Raw genomic sequence first — 21,214 nt, 5'->3', positions numbered from 1 at the left:
TACCCCCCTTTCTGAAGCTCCCCAGACTCCCAACTCTGAGCTGCCTCAGTCCTGTCCCTGGGGGCTTGTGCGTGAGAAGATGGCAGTGGACTCAGCAGCCCCCTCCACTCAGGGCAGTGGGGGAAATGAAGGCTTTAGGAGTTCATTATAAAACAACAACAGCAGCAGCAGCAGGAGATCAGCCTCCTGGGCTCCAAACGACCCCCCCCCCTGTCTCATCCTTCCATCGACTTCTCTCTCTTTATGATTCTCGCCATATCTCTCTTTCTCCCCTCTTTCACCTCCTTCCATCTTGTTCTTGCGTTCCCGTCCTTTCTCTCCCCCTCTCTCTCCCTCTTCACCCCCCTCTTATTGTAAAGCAATTATATGTAATAAAGGTAAATATTGATAAACAGTCATTATGTGGCGTCCTATATGAGCCAGCAGTCTGCTTGTGTCAACCTGTGACCTGTTGGATGTTTTAATAGAGCAGAGCTCATTATGTTGGAGCAGAGAATGCTCATGTCTAATCACTGTGATCGGAGATAAACATCAAAAGCTCCAGGACACGACACAGTCTGTAAATGTAGCAATATCTCAAACAATAAGCCTTTGTGTGATTTGGTTCCCAGTGGAGAGCCTTCTCTCACAGGTACGAATATTTAATTTCTAATCATTAGCGTTCGATATGACCTTTTACCCTTTGAGGGGCGCACTGTATATTGAGGTCAAAGGGGGAAAAAAACATTCTGCAGACAACATTCTTCTACATCATCGTCTTGGACATCATCATCATCATTATTGTTGTCATCATGGCTGGCCTGTCGTGCCAGAGGCAGAACACCTGTATGTGCGTGCTGCTCTCCTCCCCCTGCATGTGTTGGGCAGTTGGTGGTTGAGAGTGATGCACTGAGACCACAGTCCTTTCAGATGAAAAGGAGGGCAGAGCAGCACAATCAGGAAGTGGTTTTGCTGGAGAGAGACTGCTCGTGTGTGGAGCTCAGGGCAGGTGTATGGCCGTGGCTTTTGTGACTGTGATTCTGTGATTGGTGTGTGTGTGTGCGTACGTGCGTGCGTGCGAGCGAGAGAGAGAGAGAGAGAGAGAGAGAGAGAGAGAGAGAGAGAGAGAGAGAGAGAGAGAGAGAGAGAGAGAGAGACATACAGAGAAAGGATGACAAATTGATCAGGATGAAAGAAAGAGAAGTTACTGCCACAAGGCTCCCATACTTTCATTTTAAGATGAGAAAGTAAAATATAGTAACAGGTAACAAGCTTGATCATTACTTAAAGTAACTATGAATGGAGACAAATACATTTTTTTACAAATGTATATGTTGATTTATTTGAATTGCTTTTAAATAAGAATATACAGTATGTCAAAATGTAAATCATGTTGTTACAGTATACAGCTATGACCCAGTTTAAAGGAATTGTACATTGATCTAAAAGTTTGACTTTAGATTTGTGACAGACACAAGGAACTATTTGCAAGGCAAATAAATCATTATGATAATTTCCCAAAGACCAGATGAGGTAGAGATATATACGATTCCACTGTCTAATATGCTTTGAGCCTGATATCAGTTATATCCATGTACATAACTCTATCTCTGCATAAACAAGAAAATAAACACTGGCACAGGGAACTGAAACGATTGTAAAAAATATTGGAAACATACATTGGTGCCTAAAAACCCTAGGGGCAGATATGGACCTTCAACCCTAACCTACGGACAGACACAGAGGTCTGGCATGGAGAGCTGGAGGAATGGCGGAGTCAAATACTGCTATTTTCTCTGATTGGTAATTGAGAAAACAAGCAGCATGATTGGGCCATTTCAAAGACATTAGAGAACAAAGATGTGCCTGAATTAGACTATAGAGAAAACGGTTTGATTTGGTCAGGGGAACACACTTGAAAGCACAGCACAGTGCGTGCAGACATGCCCACTTATAAATAAAAAAATAGAGCAAAGTTCTTTACAGTGTCAGCAAAAGAAGATCTTTGCATAGCCGTTTTTAAGGACAGTGTTTGGAGTTTCCCTTAGTTTGAGTGCAATTTCCTTTGCATTTTTCCTTTACTGTATTAACAATGTCAAACATGTAGTATTATCATAGACATTCTCACAAGAGACAACGGGTCTACTTTACCACACAATAACCCTATGACTGCGTTTAGTCATAAATGACATACTAACTCACTGTGATTATAGGCAACCTGTACTAGCATTCCATATTCAGACATCCAGTGATTCAATGGGACTTTTTAAGGTGTGTGGTGGATATCAGTATTGACCCAGATACATTTCTCACCTTAAAGCAAATGAGTAAAGTACTACACATAACATAGCCAACATAAGTGCTTCATTTTTCTATTATCGATAAATGAACCCTTAGACTGCTCTCACAGCAGACAAAGAGACAAGCAAACAGCAAATGAGACGTCAAGAGGCTCTAGATTCCTTTCTGGCATTTTCTGCCACTTTGGAAATGCTCTAAATCTTGATTTAAGCACTACAGCATAGTAGCAGTAAGACAAATGGACTAAGGAACCGACCGACAAGAGGACAGGACCAATGGAATTGTCAGGGCTCCCACAGAGATGATGTTGCCAAATAATGATGGTGACCTACTGTCCATTCCAGTACCTTGTGAAGAGCCCATTCCCTGCCCATAACTGTCCAGCAAGGCAACCCTCTCTCCCTCTCACTTAAGGTCTGTGATGTCAGTGCATTCAGTAAGAGCAAAGCAGAAAGTGGTCTTGATACTGCCTCATCTGAGGAGACAGCGCATGTTCGATTCCAACAAGTGGCAAACTACCAACAACATTATGACCTTGTTCCATTTCCATGCTTCCCAAAACAGTTCTCAGTTCAGAACAGGCATTTGTAAGGGTATGTTTAAAAGTCAAACCCTTTAATTTATCAAGAGTAATGTCTGAGTGGTTCTAGTCCTGCCATTTTGAATGTTCTCGTTTTCTTCTCCCCATCTTTTTCTCTTTTTGTCTCCATCTCTCCCCCTTTTCAGGTATTTTTGCAGGTATACACTTCCTCCTCCCTGACACAGGTCTGGCACTCTACATGGCAGCACCAGCGCACCTGGCAGTGGCAGGAGAGGGTGGTGAGGTGCATGGCCGTGTTGTAGCCGCGCCCGCAGCAAAGGCTCTGGCAACTGGTGTCCTTGGCACAGGAGCGTCCGGCCGTGCCGGGAGAGTAGCGTGACGGCCTGCAGAAGCTGGGGGAGTCCTCCAGGAACACCAGGTCAGTGGAGCGGTGGCTCTGGCCGTGGCGACGCGGCCCCGCCAGCTCCGTCTCCCCGGTGGCCTCGTTGGTAACACTCAGCACACGCACGGCCGTGTCGTAGCGGAACTTGAGCAGCCGCCCGGTGTCGTGGAACGGGGACAGCTGCTTCCAGCAGGTCCGCACGGCACAGGAACCGGAGACGCCGTGACACTTACAGGTAGTCTTCAGGCCACTCTTCACTGCCTGAAAGGGAAGGAGGGGGGGGGGGGGGGGGGGGGGAGGAGGGGAAGAGAGTGAGATGTCAGTTTCTTCAGTCTGATTCATTAACTGGGCTCTTATCTTCGGTGCCTATCTAGACAGAGGGAACCAGTTTCCTGCAGGGTGGGTTGGTGGGGCGGGGGTCAGATGGTATGGGGCTAGTCATCCTTTAGTTTAGCTCAGTATGAACGGTTGAGATGATGGATTAGGGAGACTGTTCGGCATGCAGTATTTCATTCACCTGACGTCTCGCATTGAGACAGTGCCTGCGGATTCGTTTTTTCAATGTGTTGAAACTAGCTCTTTCTCGCTGCTTCTCTCCTCTCTCTCTCCTATGAAGCCTGAGGCATTAGAGACAGGCATCACAGACAGACAGCAGAATCTTTCCACCCTGTCCTTTGTGTGTGTGTGTGCACGGAAAACGATCATGAGAGCTTAAAAAGCTGAAACAGTTAGAGAGTTTGGGTTAGCGGCCAAAGGATGCCTTCGTTCAAAAGTTCACTGAGCTTGGTGGTGGTGGGGTGGGGAGAGACTCTAACTGGGTGGGGGCCAGAGACAGGTCATGCGGCATGGGGGTCATCCTTACGGGGAGGGGGAGACCCAGGGGCTACTTCAGGGTTGAAGAGTTCTGCCGAGTTCCGCCCTACGCAGGTATGAACCCCTCAGGGGCATCTCAGAACATTACTGAGGGATGAGGGTTAGAGGGGGGTGTTGTGAAAAAAAAAAAACACCTCCGGGTCTCTACTGAGCCGGATAGGTGGAAGATGAGGAAAACACCACACTCAATAAAGATAAGATAAACTACTTCAGTGCATCCTGTTGTTTGTATCTCTCCCTCTCTCTCTCTGAAGGGCCTGCTGCCTCAGGTGAAAGGTAAAAGGGAAGAGCCTTGGGGCTGGCTGTTTCTAAGCTACACACACAAATACACACATAGTGGTTACCGTATGAACATTATGTGGATTTATGGAGAAGAGCACAGTTCAGCGCCATACAGTATGTGGAAAAAAATGCTTGCTCGTATATTAAAGGAGGCAACAGTTGTAATTGTTCTCTCTGACGGGAGACCTTTAATTTTATGTGGGCCCGCACAGCAAGCTTTATCATGCCTGCCTTGGAACACCTGGCTACAGGGATCTGACAGCAGTCTGTCTCCTCTCCTATCCCTGTTACTTGTTGCCTCCTTCAGCCTCGACCAGCCCAGGCCCAGTAGCTATCTATCCACCAGGGCTACAAGAAGGGAAACACTATGCAGGGGGAGTGGGCTACTGGCCCTGGATGAGATATATGGGCAAGGAGTCAGGGCTAGATCTGGTAAAGTCACACAGTCCCTGCTACCTCTGTTGTAAGAGTTCATTGTATGATGAGCAGTGTTGGGTTTGTCTTCTGTTGGTGGGTCTAAAATTGAGCTGTTATTGACTAATATGTTTATGATGCTGTCCTGAGCTTGGGAGGAAACTACTTCCTACTGGCATAGGCTAATATACCTTCTATTTTGAAAAAATGAACTTAAGCCACAGTAGTGTCACTCACAAATGCTTAATGGGCTTCTTGTTGTTTTGCTTGAGTTTATGCACACATCAACACTCACTCACCCGGATTCCAACGTTAATGTTGTGGGAGTCGATCTGCGCCCTCAGGTCTTTGCTGACCCTCTTCTGGCCCAAGAACTTCTTGAGAAATTTGGTGCTGTATTTCAAGTTGTCACCGCAGACCCCCCACTGCCATGCCTCGCGATGCTGTATTCCTGGGGAGTCATCGCACGTGCACCTCTCCATTCGGCCTGAGCTGCAAGCCTTTGCTAGTGCGTGGGACAATGCCGCTGAAGACACCGCAAGAAGAAAGGCCGTCTCCTTGAAGCCTGGAATAGACAAATGACATCAACAATTAATAATAGTCTACAATAAAAATGTGTTTTATATATTTGTTTTAAATGTTGTTTACTCCTCGTACATTGGCTAGATCCAGACATGCAAAGACTAGACTATCATCCAAGCTCATGAGATACATATTTTGGTTACATTCTACTCCCATGTTTCTACTCCAGTGTTCCATTTAAAGAGTTGTGTCATGATTTCGCACTGTTATTTACTTAGCCCAGAGACATCGCTATGATGTATTTTAACCCAATTAATTCTTATTTTGACTAGGAAGGATTTTTTTCTCAGATGAAAGTGAGTAATCACGCCGCCCTTTTCCTCTGGTAACTGGGCGGTTTGGGGAGATATAAATAACCACTCGTCCCTCGTAGGCCCCGCCGCACCGGGCTTTTTGGCTCTTCAGCCCTTAATTAACTCCATGCTGACCTGTTCATGGCTCTTCGTGCTGATAGCATAACCGTGCTCTGAAATAATTTTATAAGTGGTGGAGCGTTAGCCGCTGACTTTTTTGTAGGCTGTAGACTAGAGTTTAGCCTGGCTCTTTATTTTGAGATCACTCAACTACCCCACAACAGTCAATTTATCAATTCAATATACATACATTTTCAATCAATTGCATTATTGCACTTGAGAAATCATTTGCATCATCAAGTACTAATTTGACCCTTACGATATTCACAACATAACAGCAGTCTAGGCTATTAGGCCTACATGTTTACATGCTTCCCATGATGCGTCCCTCCAGATGGAAATCTTTCCCTCATATCTCTCTGTGTGTAAATACATGGAACTCTATGAATTGATGACATATTATTGCACCTCTTTTCAGAAGACTCCCGCGGCCGTCCAAGCTACAGTTCCAGCGCTCGTTCCGGAATTGATAACGGCACTCCAAGAGGCTGAGGCGCACTGATTCACGCAGCGTCTCGGCCAAACCCGGCTCGCGGCGACACATTCGTTTCTGCCTACGGGTCAGGGTCATCTGCTCGCATTGTTTTAGGTGAGCTTTTCCCGTTGGGGGTTCATTGGAGAACGGGGCAGGCAAAAAGACCAAGGGCTCTCGGCCTGTCAGTCTTTCAAAGGAGACAAATGTATACATTCAGTGCAGTATAATTATCACTGACGTTACCAAATTCAAAAGGAAAATGTCATATGAATAATCTTATCAAGAGAATATAAATATGTAGACCTATAAATAATAACCTGGTGGTCCTGGGAATAAAGAAAACATGTTGTTCGAGAGTAATTTCTATAACATGTGTCCATAACAATTACATTTTGTTTATAGAGCCATAGCCTATAAATCGAAACAATATGTATAGTTTTTGCTGACTCTACAAGCTTTTAACAACACACATAGGTATACGCGCAATTAAGTATAAACGTAGTAAGTCATATCAAAATGTCGCACATATCGGCCTATATTTGACTTCGTCTGTCCTACTCACATGTGCCCAATAAAACCACACGATAATGCAAAAAAAAAACGGAGTGTAGGATTCTAATTTTAAAATCAAATATTAAAACAAATCTGTTTATGCATGCAAATGAGCTCCCTCATACAAATTTCGAGTATTGCCAAAAAGTGATAGAATTGAGGTGGTGCCAAACTCGAGAGGTCAGGAGACCGTGAGAAACCATTCACACTCACAGCAAGTCATAGATTATACAAAGGCTATCTTACATATTCAAATATTCTGGCAAATGAATAATTTGAGGAATAATCCTCAATAATATTATTATAAGATGTAGTGGTATCATAAGGATGTAGGCCTATTTCAAAAATTGTCACACAGCCTTGTAAAACTAGTCTACTTTGTTTACTTTTAGATAGCAGAAAAATGCAATCATAAATCATGTCTGTGGACTTGAACATCCAAACAAGTCAACATTTACAGTCCTACAGTAAGGTCTCGTGCGTAATTGCGCACGATAGTCATGGAACGCTGGGCTTCCATCATATAAGCAGGCTATGTACGTCGCATCACATGCATTATTTCCTACCGACATCGATCTGCTGTATATGTTATAAGCAAGGAAAAGACAATACAACTGCAGAGACATAACAGTAAAGGAGTTGTGGCTGACCCAAAATATGCTGCAGTGTGCGAGAGGAGGATGCAGAGCTCAATGAGTCGCAGTAGGCAGGCGGTCCTTGGGAGCCTAGAGCACATGATGACGGGTCGACGCTGCTCTTCATCTCGCTGATTCTGCACTGGGAAAGTCTGTGCCGTCTGGCAGGCTCACCTCCTAAGTGGCCCACACAAACTTCGGTCCACTGCGGCAGGCGCGGTCCCAAGGGAGGCAAGGCCTCTGGGGAGCGCATCATCGTGCCACACGCCCATTGGACTCCCTTGTCGTCCCACCCCAACCATTGAAACGCCCCACACTTAGATGGAAGTGACAGGTCGGAAATCTACCTGTCTGTGATGAGCATTCGTTTGGGTTTTGTCATTATTGTGCCTCATATTCAAACTTGCTGGTGCATTTTCATTCTACCCACTGACAGATCTACTGTGCCATGTGGATATGGATGTGTGGATACACCAGTGGCAAGTGTATGGGCATATACCAGAATAACTATAGGCTATAGGATGTGGCTGCTATAGAATGAATATAACCGAGTGTGCTCTTTTAAGAAGTTCTGTGGCTGCCTGAGAAGGTAGACATAGCCTACAAATAGAAACATGCAGATACACGTGTTATAGCAAAAATGGATCTTGGTTTATAGGCATAGGATTCCATAGGCATATATTAAGCAATACATACTTTTATACAGTTGAATCTCCACCATCACTTGCTGACTATTTTCCATTGCCAGCAAAGACTCGCTGATGGTCTGTCTCCTTCTTCATAATTCTATTTTCATTTTGATCATAATGTTTACAAACCACCAAGGCTCCAATCTAATTTTCCCTACCTAACAGTGTTTTTTCTTTGATTCTTACTTACTGTTTCATAGCAGTAGGGAAAAACGTCTATAAATACGTTTTTGTACTCAACTAGAAAACATCTTTATTTTGTAATATATTTATGCTCACGTGGGCACTTGACCAAACACCTGCAAGGAGAAGGAACACATTGTGGGATAGACAGCCCTAGACAACACACAAACTAATGACAAGTGGCATTGCCCACTGCCTAGTCACGGTGAATAATACTGTACAAAAACACATACAGACAAACATCAACAATAAGCTTTTATTTTAATGCAATGCATCTCAAGGCTTATACCCCTAATTAAAGGATATTCTGTGCTTCATGAGACCTGTAGATATAGCTGCCTATCACCGATGATGTCTCAGTCCATAAGCCATTTTCATATAAAATCCCTTTTGTTCACATGTCCAACAGCAACAACAACAACTCTGGTTTACAATTACCATGTGGATGAATGGGTAATCAAAGATCTAGTTGTCTGCTCAGTGCTGCACCTGCATAACTGAGAGGATCCGGACAACCACCTGAATTATCTAACCATGAGCACAAACACATGAAAGGTGGACAAACTTCCACCTGATGATATTGCACTCACATAGGCCTATGCCTATAATTTCAGAGTGATTGATTTATGGAAAGGAAACAAGTAAACGGAAACTATTGGCTTTGATTTATTGGGACATTATGACGCAGCATGGAGACGGCCCCATCTAGTGGATTTAATATGAACAACACACATTGTGAGCCTTTAACGATGACCCCAACAACCTTGATGAACGCTTGAACCCTGATGCACCTTGAACCTTGCAACCCACTTCTCCCCTCTGCCCACCTCCAGGGGCCCCCCAACTCCAGGTTACCTACCTGTTGGCCCTATAGACCTAGCTGTCATTGTAGACCTTGCATGTTAGTGTTGGCCATAGAGATCCCATTAAATTACTTAATTTGTATTCTAATTCCTATTTCTATGGTGTTGGCTCTGACTCGTTCAGGCTGGCTCTATGGTGTTGGCTCTGACTCGTTCACACCCATGGTCCTTTATTTTCCGGACGTTTTTTTCAATTCTTCTGGATTGAACAATTCAACCAGTTTGTTTTGTTTGCTATCCTCCCCAATGATAATGGGTTGGGCCAGTGGCATTGAAGCCGGAAACAGGGGGCGGGGAAGAGTCGGGGATGCTTGATCCTACGGGAAGCTTGACTGGTCTTTCAGTTTGTAGGGCAAACTGGAGGAGGGCCTTTTGTAAATCTCCGCCCTCAACATTAAATGTTGTTGCATCGATTGGTCCGCAGCACAGCAAGGTACGTTTTTGTGACTTGCATGGATAACATGATTGGTGAAGATTTTACGATGTGCAACGTCCATGACGCGGCTTTCTTGACACTTGTGAAAGACGCCATTTTGTTGTTAGCGGTGAATAGGAGCGTAAAAGAAAGATCGAGAAACCGCCACTAAAAGGTAAAACATGTATTCAACGTAGCAATATAATATGTAATTTATAGTATTTGTTTTTTTCATGGATCTGGAATGTTAACGATTGCTTATTTGCTTTCGGGTTGACCGCAAGCTTTGACAACGAATCCCCCTGCGTAGACTCTAACCAAACGAGGATCATCTGCCGTCAATAGCTAGTTAACGTTAGCTAGCTGGCCCGGCATTATATTCTCACGACCTGTAAAAGTCGTGAGAGCATTATTCCGCTAACTTTACTGAAATTGTGTCAGTAAGTATTCGCTGGTCATTGTGATTGGACATTCAGCTTCCTCCTATTTTGAGTCATTATGTCGAGCCGCTTCGCTTGCTTGTGCTAGCTAACGATGTAAGCACAATTAACGTTAGCTAGCTACGCCTATTTTCTGACTGCGTAACGTTAATTTACGTGGATTGAGATTTGAGTCGTCTGCCGCTTAACTAGCTAACCAACGTTAAACACGTCTCTAAATTAATGTAGTTACCTTACCGTTTAACCCACAGGCTGGTTAACTTGGTCGTGGTGGTATCTATGGCCATCTAGCTGGGTAACTAAACTGTACCGGGAAGCTTTAGCTAGCGTAACTGTTGGTACTGTATGGTTAGATTTGGTTTTGGAAACTTGTCAGTGTCTTCAAACTGAACGGGTCACATGGTTAGTCACTAGCTAGTGTGTTACAAATTAATGCAGCTAACTAGCTAAACCCTTATGTTAGACCTAAGTCATTTTAATGGACAGACAACTGAAGCAAAATAGTGTGTGAGATGCATACAACGCTACACTCATCTTAGTGTTCTTTGACTGTGACACCCATGTCTGTCTTCCATACATTTCCATTTTCCAACATTGAGTTCTCTAGGAATCTCTGGCAGATGTTCCTACTTTGTTCAGGTCCTGATGAGGGGCTGATCAAACAACCAGTGTAGCAGGATAACCCCAGCATGCTTGACGTTTCAACTTTCCCGTATGGAAAAACATTGCTAGACTTAAAAGAAAAATGTCCACTACTTGCCTGTCCAACCAGAAAATAAGCCTCCACGATGCTCCTAGTGTTCCCTCAATATTAATGTGTTGCTGAAAATGTTTTTCAAAGATTGTTCAGGACAAGAGCAAAAAGTCCCGTCTGCCACATTTGAATTCTAGTGACTGTCATAGGGACGATGTGTGTTTTGATAGATTAACACGGACTGTCGATGCACCACAAAAAGACTACCTCAGGCAGTCTTTATCACATGCATACTGTGATAAGTTCACTTGAACTAGTCTCTGATGACTTGCTGCTGGCTTCCCATACCCCTCCCCTATCATTCCTGTTTTCTCTGAGGATGATGCATTCTGAGTACTTCCTCTTTGCTTTAGTTGAGGAGCAGGGTGGACAATCCTGATTCAAATGAGCTGCCATTGTTGTGATGTCATTGTTAGAAATCGGCAAGCTATGAGCTTTTCTAGTTCTGAAACTTCCCTCTATGGAATGTCTGTTGGCTAGAGCTAGATTCGTTGTCACATTCTGAATCCAGGAAGGCACTTTGTGAAACGGACAACTCCCTGTGTTCATGATGTTAGAACTCAAATCACACCCCTCCTAGCTTTTGTTTCCCTACAGTCGTTGTATAGTTTATTTCAGAAGTGCTAGGGCATGTGTCATATGTAAATGGTTTTAGCATGTTTTCACAAAGGAACACCTTTATGAATTATGTTAATTTCTATACCATTTGCCACACAATTGTCTTGAAGGAGTGTAATAATACTGTGTTGGTGTTATGCTATCATTTGTAGGCATGTCTTACTGGGAGGTGTTTTGCACAAGATCAGAGTTGTGTAGCAAAATGTTTCATTATTTTAGAAGTCATTTGTGTCCTTTGGAGAAAGACCTGAGTGTTCAATGGCCTGTTTTTGGTATGACAGGATCATTGTTTCCCTGTCTCTCTCCTGGTTAATTCAGCAGTGTGTCTCTGCTTACAGGTGTGTTGTTACCTCTCCCATATCCAGCCTCTAGTACTCTGGTTCCTCTGAGTGCTGACCTATATTCGCCACATCACTGGCCTCATTGTGTGCTTTTCCTTGAGCTCAGCCTGCATGCTCTTCGTTTCACCAACAACACCTGTATGTTGTTTTTTTATAATGCGGTCCCATCGTCCCCTACTCTTGTCCAGTTTCTATTAAGACCGCTAACTTGTCTCATATGAATCTGTTTTTGTCATGGTGTTTAGGATACACAATTTTTCTGATGTAGTGAGCCTTTTATCATAGGCCGTGTCTTAAATCACATGATTCTACGATATGCTTGGCAACATATTGAATAATAGGATGGATTGTTATTGCAATGTACATGCCTGATTAAAAATGAAAGTCAACAATTGATACATTTGCGGGTCATTCCATGAGTGCCTTTTGCGACCCTTCGATAATTGAATTAGAAATTGTGCACCAATATTGTATTTTAAAAGCCTGTTATATTAAATGCCCTTTAATATTATAGACAACATGGAGAATTCAATAAATCTACTAAAGTGCCAAAATGCAGCATTTTGACGTCGCTCTGTCAACTCTCACTTATGACAATTCTAACCCACTTAATCCCTAAACATCTTCATGGTTCAGCATCATTGTAAAGCCATAGTCATTTTTGCTAGACAGTTATTTCTGAAGATGATTATTTATGTGATTAATTTAAGTATGTTCCTCAACCCTGTTATGTGAAATTAACTATTTTTAATATGGTGATACTGGCTTTTAAAACATTGAACATTTAATAGTAATATCTTTTTGGCAATTTTGTGGTGCAAAACTGAGTGGGTCGAGCACAACATGTCAACCCTGTTACCCATAGACTACAAATGTTGTAACAATGTATTTTTTTGTGTGAAGCTTGCATTCAATTGCCCCTCCTGGTTGCACACACGTTTCTGTGACAGTTTCCCTGTCATAAGTGTTAAAAAAAAAAAAAATGTTTTACACCTTTATTTAATTAGGCAAGTCAGTTAACCTTTCTATAGTGGAACCCTCAACAACATTCTGCTGAAAAGGCAGCGTGCGAAATTCAATTATTATAATTTTTTTTGAAATATGTAACTTTCACACTTTACCAAGTCCAATACAGCAAATGAAGAAATATAGCAGCAGAAATATAGATCAAATTAATCACTAACCTTTGATGATCTTCATCAGATGACACTCATAGAACATCATGTTACACAATGCATGAATGTTTTGTTCGATAATGTGCATATTTATATCTGAAAATCTCAGTTTACATTGGCGCGTTACGTGCAGTAATGTTTTGATTCCAAAACATTGGTGATTTTGCAGAAATACTCATAATAAACATTGATTAAAGATGCAAGTGTTATTCACAGAATTAAAGACTTAACCTCTATTCAACCGCTGTGTCAATTTCAAAAAAACTTTACGGAAAAAGCATAATCTGAGAACGGCGCTCAGAACCCAAAACAGCCAGAGGAATATCTGCCGTTTTAGCGTCAGCAGATGCTAGAAAAAACACTAAATATTCACTTACCTTTGATCTTCATGAGAAGGCACTTCCAGGAATCCCAGTTCCACAATAAATGACTGATTTGTTCCATAAAGCCCATAATTTAGCCACTTGTTGTTATTGTGTTCAGCCCAGTAATCCAGGCGTGAGCACTTCCTCCAGACAAAAACTCAAAGTTCCGTTACAGTCCGTAGAAACAAGTCAAATCATGTATACAATCAATCTTTAAGATGTTTTTAACATAAATCACCAATAAGGTTCCAACCGGAGAATTTCATTGTCTGAAGAAAAGCATTGGAACGAGAGCAAACTCTGTCGGGAGCCCGCGTCATGAGACCGAGGCTCTCTGCCAGACCACTCACTCAAAGAGCCCCTACTTTATAGTAGATTCCTCAACCCAGTTTCTAAAGACGGTGACATCTAGTGGAAGCCCTAGGAAGTGCATCCTCATTCATATCTCACTGAGATTTCAATAGGCACTGTTTTGAAAATCGATTTCTCACTTCCTGTTTGGATTCTTTCTCAGGTTGTTGTCTGCCATATGAGTTCTGTTATACTCACAGACATCATTCAAACAGTTTTAGAAACTTCAGAGTGTTTTCTATCCAATACTAATAATAATATGCATATATTAGCATCTGGGACAAAAAGGTGAAGAACAAATTCAAATTTTCAATGACAGCCTAGGAACAGTGGGTTAACTGCCTTGTTCAGGGGCAGAACGAGAGATTTTTACCTTGTCAGCTCGGGGATTTGATCTAGCAACCTTTCAGTTACTAGTCCAACACTCTAACCACTAGGCCTGCCACACCAAATGTTATGGTTGATCATCAAATCATCAACCCTGTTTATTTTGGCACTAAGTTAGGCACTGCTTATAAAAACCAAATGTACCTCTTGAGAGAAGATTTTTATTTGTATTTTTTCATGAAGTTGAAATTGTGAAAGTTACACTTCTCAAAAGGCACCAAATTGGTGCAAAGACTCGTGTACATTTAGAAACGCATTTCAACAGTGAGAAAGTTATGTTTAAAAAAAAAAACATGAATTAGTTATATGGTGTTGTTAGACATATATGTAGGCTTCTATTTGGGACTGACTGGGCTATTGCATTCTAATCGTTGTGGCTGCTGTTACAGAGCCGGTTTGTCTTCTTGCTTGGTGGGTGTTGGGCAATAGGTGTTCAGGTGGCGCTATGTTGTAACCAGCCTCTACCTCTGGATCATGTCTCTGGGCAGTGCTCTGCAAGTCATGTGATCCACTTCTCTGCTCCCGGCTATGGGTAAACAGTTGCCTGCCACTCAGAACAACACTGACCTGCAGCCCCATCAGCCAAGTCCTGCTCATGTGTGGTGTGAGACTCAGAGGCGCCGCTGTGAGGGCCCATTGTTAACACGTAAAATAAACACAGACAGCGACTGAATGCTTTTCTCAGCACTTTTTCTCCCCCTCATGAATTTACTCTCCGTGGTTACCCTTTATCAGAGATAAGGAAGCTTAGCCTGACATTATTACCCTCACAGGTCAAAAATCATAATGAAATTACCAAGGATGGGAACCAGTATATACATTTATAAATGTGTTGTTTTACACCGATCCCACACCACCCACGTATGCGGGAGCTGTGCAGAATATTTTAACGTTAATGAATCATTTCATCCACACTGCTCACATACGTCAGCAAGCGTTTGTGTTACCGAACACGTGGACACACATATACACGAACGGTTTAGCCCGGTGATAAGCACAATGAATGTTGTACGACTACTAGCTTAACCGTTTTGGTTTCTGTCTCTCTTCCTCCAGATTAGCCAAGATGGGGAACATGTTTGCAGGCCTGTTTAAGAATCTCTTTGGTAAAAAAGAGATGCGGATTCTGATGGTAGGGCTGGACGCTGCCGGCAAGACCACCATCCTGTACAAGCTCAAACTGGGAGAGATCGTCACCACAATCCCTACCATCGGTGAGTAGCTTAGCCTTATCCCTTTTACCCCTTCTCATCACACACTCCTCACCTAGGTACAAAACCCTCCTGAAATGCTCCCCAATACTCCTCCAATACCTTGCGATGTCCACTCATGAGGACTAAGCTCCCGTTTGTTTAGTTGTAGGGGGGTGGAAATGAAGGGCATACGTACAGCCATGTACTTCCTCTGTCCCCATCTCATCCGAACCCTGATCACTGCCCACATGCCCAGAGTAGCTGCCTACATCAGCTGCAGAGCTCCCGCAGGCAGGCAACATCCTGCAATGTTGCTGTTGCCATAGGGATTAAGTGACTTTTAAATATAGGAATGAATGGGGCTCAACAGCCCCCCGAAATAAATGTTGCATTATATGAATGTAACACAAGGCTGATGACATTACATATTCCAGTAGATGTTCATTCACTTTGCATATTTTATTCAAATATACATTTTAATTTGCAGCTACATTTGAGCAAAGGAATTTGTGTTAAAGGAGCCTGTTTGGGATTGCTGATATGTCATCTCACACAGCCTCCTGGAATGTTAGTGTCTTAGGTTTCTGACGTAACTGATCTCTCTCGCTTTCTCAGGTTTTAACGTTGAGACGGTAGAATACAAGAACATCAGCTTCACAGTGTGGGATGTGGGCGGTCAGGACAAAATCAGGCCTCTGTGGCGGCACTACTTCCAGAACACCCAAGGTGAGTGGACACTTTCACCAGAACCCCCTCAGCACCATCTTCACTATTTCTGACTTTTTGAGTCAAGACTGTCCCAGGTAAATGTTTTTGTTTTCCTCACCTTCCATCCTTTCTCTCACTCTGCTTCTCTCAGGTCTAATCTTTGTGGTGGACAGTAACGATAGGGAGAGAGTGAACGAGGCGCGGGAGGAGCTGACAAGGATGCTGGCTGAGGATGAGCTGAGGGACGCTGTGCTTCTTGTGTTTGCTAACAAACAGGTGAACTGACTAACTGGGGAGAGACACTAGTGCGCCAGGAAAACAGTAGTTTCTTTTACCTGCTACACTGGATATGTAAATTTAGCTTGACACGTAAAGAGTGGGCCACTTCAATCAAGTTTTCTCGGCGTGAGCTGTGCGTCGAATTCTTTAAAATGGAATCAGAGCGCAATTTTACACTGAGCAGAGCGAGACTAACAGGTGGTCTCTTTTTCCACTAATTTGGTCTTTTGACCAATCAGATCACTAATTGGGCAAAAGATCACAATTGGGCTGCCTGTGTTAACACAGCCCAAGGCTTCACCAGTAAACTGCATCTGTAATTGGTAGTACAGTATTATTATTCATGTGGTTTGCAGATACTAGTAGTTAAACTCAAGGTCATACAATGGACTCCCTCTATGCTAAGTAGAGGTCGACCGATTATGATTTTTCAACGCCGATACCGATTATTGGAGGACCAAAAAAAGCCAATAGCGAATAAAAAATCAAAAAAATGTATGTATACATTTGTAATAATGACTATTACAACAATACTGAATGAACAATGAACACTTATTTTAACTTAATATAATACATAAATTAAATCAATTTAGTCTCGAATAAATAATGAAACATGTTCAATTTGGTTTAAATCATGCAAAAACCCGGTGTTGGAGAAGAAAGTAAATGTGCAGTATGTGCCATGTAAAAAAGCTAACGTTTAAGTTCCTTGCGCAGAACATGAGAACACGAAAGCTGGTGGTTCAAATTCCCAGTTCTTTAATATTTCCAGTTAAGAAGTTTTAGATTATAGTTATTATAGGAATTATGACGCATCAACTATTTCTCTCTATACCATTTGTATTTAATATACCTTTGACTATTGGATGTTCTTATTGGCACTTTAGTATTGCCAGCCTAATCTCGGGAGTTGATAGGCTTGAAGTCATAAACAGCGCTGTGCAACAAGCATTGCTAAGAGCTGCTGGCAAACGTAGTAAAGTACTGTTTGAATGAATGCTTACGAGCCTGCTGCCTACCACTGCTCAGTCAGACTGCTCTATCAAATCATAGTCTTAATTATAATATAATAAACACAAATATGAGCCTTTGGTCATTAATATTGTAAAATCCGGAAACTATATCATTTCGAAAACAAAATGTTTATTCTTTCAGTGAAACACGGAACCGTTCCGTATTTTATCTAACAGGTGGCAACCCTAAGTCTAAATATTGCTGTTACATTGCACAACCTTCAATGTTATGTCATAATTATGTAACATTTTGGCAAATTAGTTCACAGTTCGCAATGAGTCAGGCGGCTCAAACTGTTTGCACTGAATGCAAGAGAAGTGACACAAGTTTTGCCTGCTAACATGAATTTCTTTGAACTAAATAGGCAAGTTTTAAAAAATATACTTCTGTGTATTGATTTTAAGAAAGGCATTGATGTTTATGGTTAGGTATATTTGTGCAACAATAGTGCTTTTTTGCAAATGTGCTTTAAATCATCACCCGTTAGGCTGTGATTCGATGATAAATGAACATTGATTATATGCAGCGCAGGACAAGCGAGTTCACAATCACTAGGTTAAGATTGATTGTTTTTATAAGATAAGTTTAATGCTAGCTAGCAACCTACCTTGGCTCCTTGCAGCCACAAGGTCCTTTTGATGCTGCTCTCGTGTAAGAGGTGGTCAGCCTGTCACGCAGTTTCCTCGTGGATTGCAATGTAATCAGCCATAATCGGGGTCCAAAAAGGCTGAGTACCGATTATGAAAACTTGAAATCGTCCCTATTTAATCGGTCGACCTCTAATACTAAGATGGCTTGTGAAGGTCTGTTGCAGACGCATGTATTCCTGGGTTAACCCTTTTCTCTCCACTCTTCAGGACCTCCCCAACGCTATGAACGCAGCGGAGATCACAGACAAGCTGGGCCTGCACTCCCTGCGCCAGCGTAACTGGTACATCCAGGCCACCTGCGCTACCAGTGGGGACGGGCTCTACGAGGGCCTCGACTGGCTCTCCAACCAGCTAAAGAACGCAAAATGATCCACCATTCCGCCGTCTGTCTGCGTCTTCGTCTGCGCAGTGTGTTATGGGCGACAGCGCTGGTCCCAGCTCCTCTCTCCTCCCGTCTCTCTCACTCCATCCCCTCCAACCATTGGGGCTTTGACCAGTGATACCCCACATACGCGTGTGTGTGAGAGTGCAAGTGTTTGTGTGGATCTTAATGTGTATGTATGTGTGGGTGCATGTGTGTGAGCCGGGAGTGGGAGCAGCCCTGCTGTGCCTTCAACAGTCACTCTCACCCGTGGAAATGACAGCATGGCTAACTCTAGCGTCCCCACCCCTCCCCTCCTGCCCCACCCGCAGTGGCTCTTAAGACACCCTGGTTTTCACAAGGCAAAGAAAGACCCGGGATGCTAAGTCTTATGTGTAATCTGAAAAATGAATAAAGTTTATAGATTAAAAAAACAACTTTGATTTTACATCCAGTAGTGTTGCGATCTGTCAGACACTCTTGTTAAACTGTTGGTTTGAGACCCCACACCATGAAATAAATCTCAATGTAACCTGTATCAGGTTGGAAAAAAGACCAATAAAAATAGCTTTTCCATCCTAGATCCTTCTTTGCATTCTTTGGAAAATCATGCTGTATTGTTCTGGCTGTCTTGGGAACACTAGCTAATAAATTATTAGCTAGCATTCAGTTGCTGTCCTAACCCTCAAACATCAATTAAAGCACAACATATTAGTGATGTCACCATGCCCCTCGTCCACTCGTTTCCACCTTAGCCTGAATGATGGTGGTGCTTGATAAGACCTGCAGGACTTTAGGGTCAGCTGTTTGGTAGACATTACTGACTGAAATGAGTTGTTACTATTGTTTTCGGTTTATTAGAATGGAGCAATACTTGTCTGCTGGCTCCATGTCACTAAGTTGTTGTTCCGAAAGGTAACCATGGTGACCAGTTGCTGACCCTGCTGCCCTCTAGGATCAGAAGTGATGGCCTCTATCACGCTGCATCTTAATTGGTGGCTAACACCACTAAGTGATGTTCCTTTCACAGGGCCTTGTGAGATCATTGATAATGTTTTGATTGAGTGAAAGATCCTTACTGCCGGGTATGGAAAACACAATAAATTGTGTTTGTGTAGTACTATACTACCTATGCTAGGCAGAGGGTCAGTGTAGTTGAGTGTAGCTAGCCACAGCTCTGCTAGTGTACATGGGATTAGTTGGGTGTTTTCAGCACCGTTCCTGTCCACTGGAACAGCGAGGCCTTTTGAGAGTTGCTCCCACTCTGGCTTTCTCCTCATTACATTTTCTGTTGTCTACTTTTTTCCTTTTTATTTACATTGTTCTTTTTTTGTACAGATGACCTGGTTCCCTTGGTCTAGCATGAGCTGAGGAGCCAGGTGTGCAGTCTTTCAATCAAAATGCTTTAGGATCCTTTGGGTTTGACTTATGAAGGGCTGGTTGTGTTTGGGTTAGCTTTTAGGATGTTTGCTGCAGAGTTGGGCTTTCCTGCAGGGCATGGGGTGGGCCTGATGGGTCACTTCCAGCAGAGGAGGTTGGTGGGAGGAGCTGTAGGAGGATGGGCTCATTGTAATGACTGGAATGGCATAATTGGAACTGAGTCAAATGTGGTTTTGATATGTTTGATACCGTTCCATTGATTCCATTCTAGACATTACATTAAGCCCCTCCTTTAGCGCCTTCCATCAGCCGCCACTGACTTTCAGCTGAGCTAACACGGCACTCTTCTCCAATTCCTCATAGTGCTGTGTTGTTATCAAGCTCTCATGGCATTCAATGCATTACGCTTTACTTCAGCCTACAATCCACACTCTGAATTGTGAACACACACCCTATGCGGGGCTTTCTAGGTTGTTTGATCTTTGTGTCGTCGGGGTTAGTTATCCCGGTTCTGCTGCACAGGTAGTCACATCTTCCCCTTCGCTCCATGTGAAACATGACCAGCTTGCACTATAATACAATAGTACTGTAACTAGACCATGGAAGGTTGCCTCATCAACCTCTTTACAACAAGCAGCGGGGGGAAAGCTTGAGCTTTCTGCTCACATCAGCAATGCTCTCATTGACAACTCTCTCCCATCAGCATCTCCATAGCAACTACACCAGCAGACAGTTACCATGTGCAAATTAAGCCGCGGCTGTTCTCCACATCAACACACTGCTTCAAAATGCACACGATAACTGACAATGGTTTTCTCTACATCCCATGTATTCCAAAGGCTACTGCGAATTTAGTTGAGAAACCCTTAGTACACTGTACTGTACACACCCCCTGCTGATTGAAGATGACCCTAAGGTCCCAGCCCCACACTGACCTCTTGAGGGAAGGACTGACCTTTACCCTTTTATCTGTGTACAACTGGACAATTAGATATGTTCTTCTTTTTCTTTTATGAATTGTTCCAGAAAATGTTTTCAACAAATGAATAACTCTAATCAAATTTTTGGCCTTTTTCCTGTAATTATATTGTAGAGTTTAGTGCTAAAAGAAAATCCATTGAATTGAATGATGAGCGTCACTTCCGGCATATGGCAAGTAATTCAAGTGTATATGAACTTCTGGATGAACATTTATTGACAATTTCATTTAGCTACCCGTGTTCAGATGTGAAGCTTTCATTTTGAGACCATTTTCTGTGCAAATGACACAAGGTGTGTGTGCATATGCATTTTCTTTTAATTAAGGATTTCCCTTTGTTTTTAGCTTGTTTTTAACCCATCTTGTAACATCTGAGAAATGCACTATAATAAAGAGATCTCTATTACAAATCTCTTGTATATTTATTTCATGAAAATATCAAATCGATGCTTAGTTACTGAAACACTAGGCTAAAATAGGCTTAGATACTGAAACACTGGGCTAAAATAGGCTTAGATACTGAAACACTGGGCTAAAATAGGCTTAGATACGGAAACACTGGGCTAAAACAGGCTTAGTTACTGAAACATCAGTTTCACAATTCCATCACAGTAAGAACCTATTCATTACCTTGGAACAG

The 21,214-nt window shown here is 42.8% G+C and overlaps 2 protein-coding genes across 2 annotated transcripts; one reads left to right on the top strand and one right to left on the bottom strand.

Moving 5' to 3' along the window:
• Positions 1 to 1,291: 1,291 nt before the first annotated feature.
• On the bottom strand, positions 1,292 to 7,635 carry LOC109893352 (protein Wnt-9b). Its single transcript, XM_020486547.2, has 4 exons — positions 7,445 to 7,635; positions 6,176 to 6,429; positions 5,072 to 5,337; positions 1,292 to 3,464 (listed from the first exon to the last, which is right to left on the bottom strand). The coding sequence occupies exons 1-4, from the start codon at positions 7,528 to 7,530 to the stop codon at positions 3,003 to 3,005; spliced, it is 1,068 nt and encodes a 355-aa protein (XP_020342136.2). The 5' UTR covers positions 7,531 to 7,635; the 3' UTR covers positions 1,292 to 3,002.
• Positions 7,636 to 9,591: 1,956 nt separating this feature from the next.
• On the top strand, positions 9,592 to 20,984 carry LOC109893351 (ADP-ribosylation factor 2). The gene is made up of 5 exons (XM_031834048.1): positions 9,592 to 9,754; positions 15,067 to 15,224; positions 15,819 to 15,929; positions 16,063 to 16,187; positions 18,062 to 20,984. The coding sequence occupies exons 2-5, from the start codon at positions 15,077 to 15,079 to the stop codon at positions 18,221 to 18,223; spliced, it is 546 nt and encodes a 181-aa protein (XP_031689908.1). The 5' UTR covers positions 9,592 to 9,754; positions 15,067 to 15,076; the 3' UTR covers positions 18,224 to 20,984.
• Positions 20,985 to 21,214: the final 230 nt, after the last annotated feature.

The sequence above is a fragment of the Oncorhynchus kisutch genome, linkage group LG10, assembly GCF_002021735.2.
Source record: "Oncorhynchus kisutch isolate 150728-3 linkage group LG10, Okis_V2, whole genome shotgun sequence".
In the NCBI taxonomy this organism is placed as follows: Eukaryota; Metazoa; Chordata; class Actinopteri; order Salmoniformes; family Salmonidae; genus Oncorhynchus; species Oncorhynchus kisutch.
The sequence above is the reverse complement of the archived record's forward strand: the minus strand, read 5'-3'. Positions and strand labels throughout refer to the sequence as shown.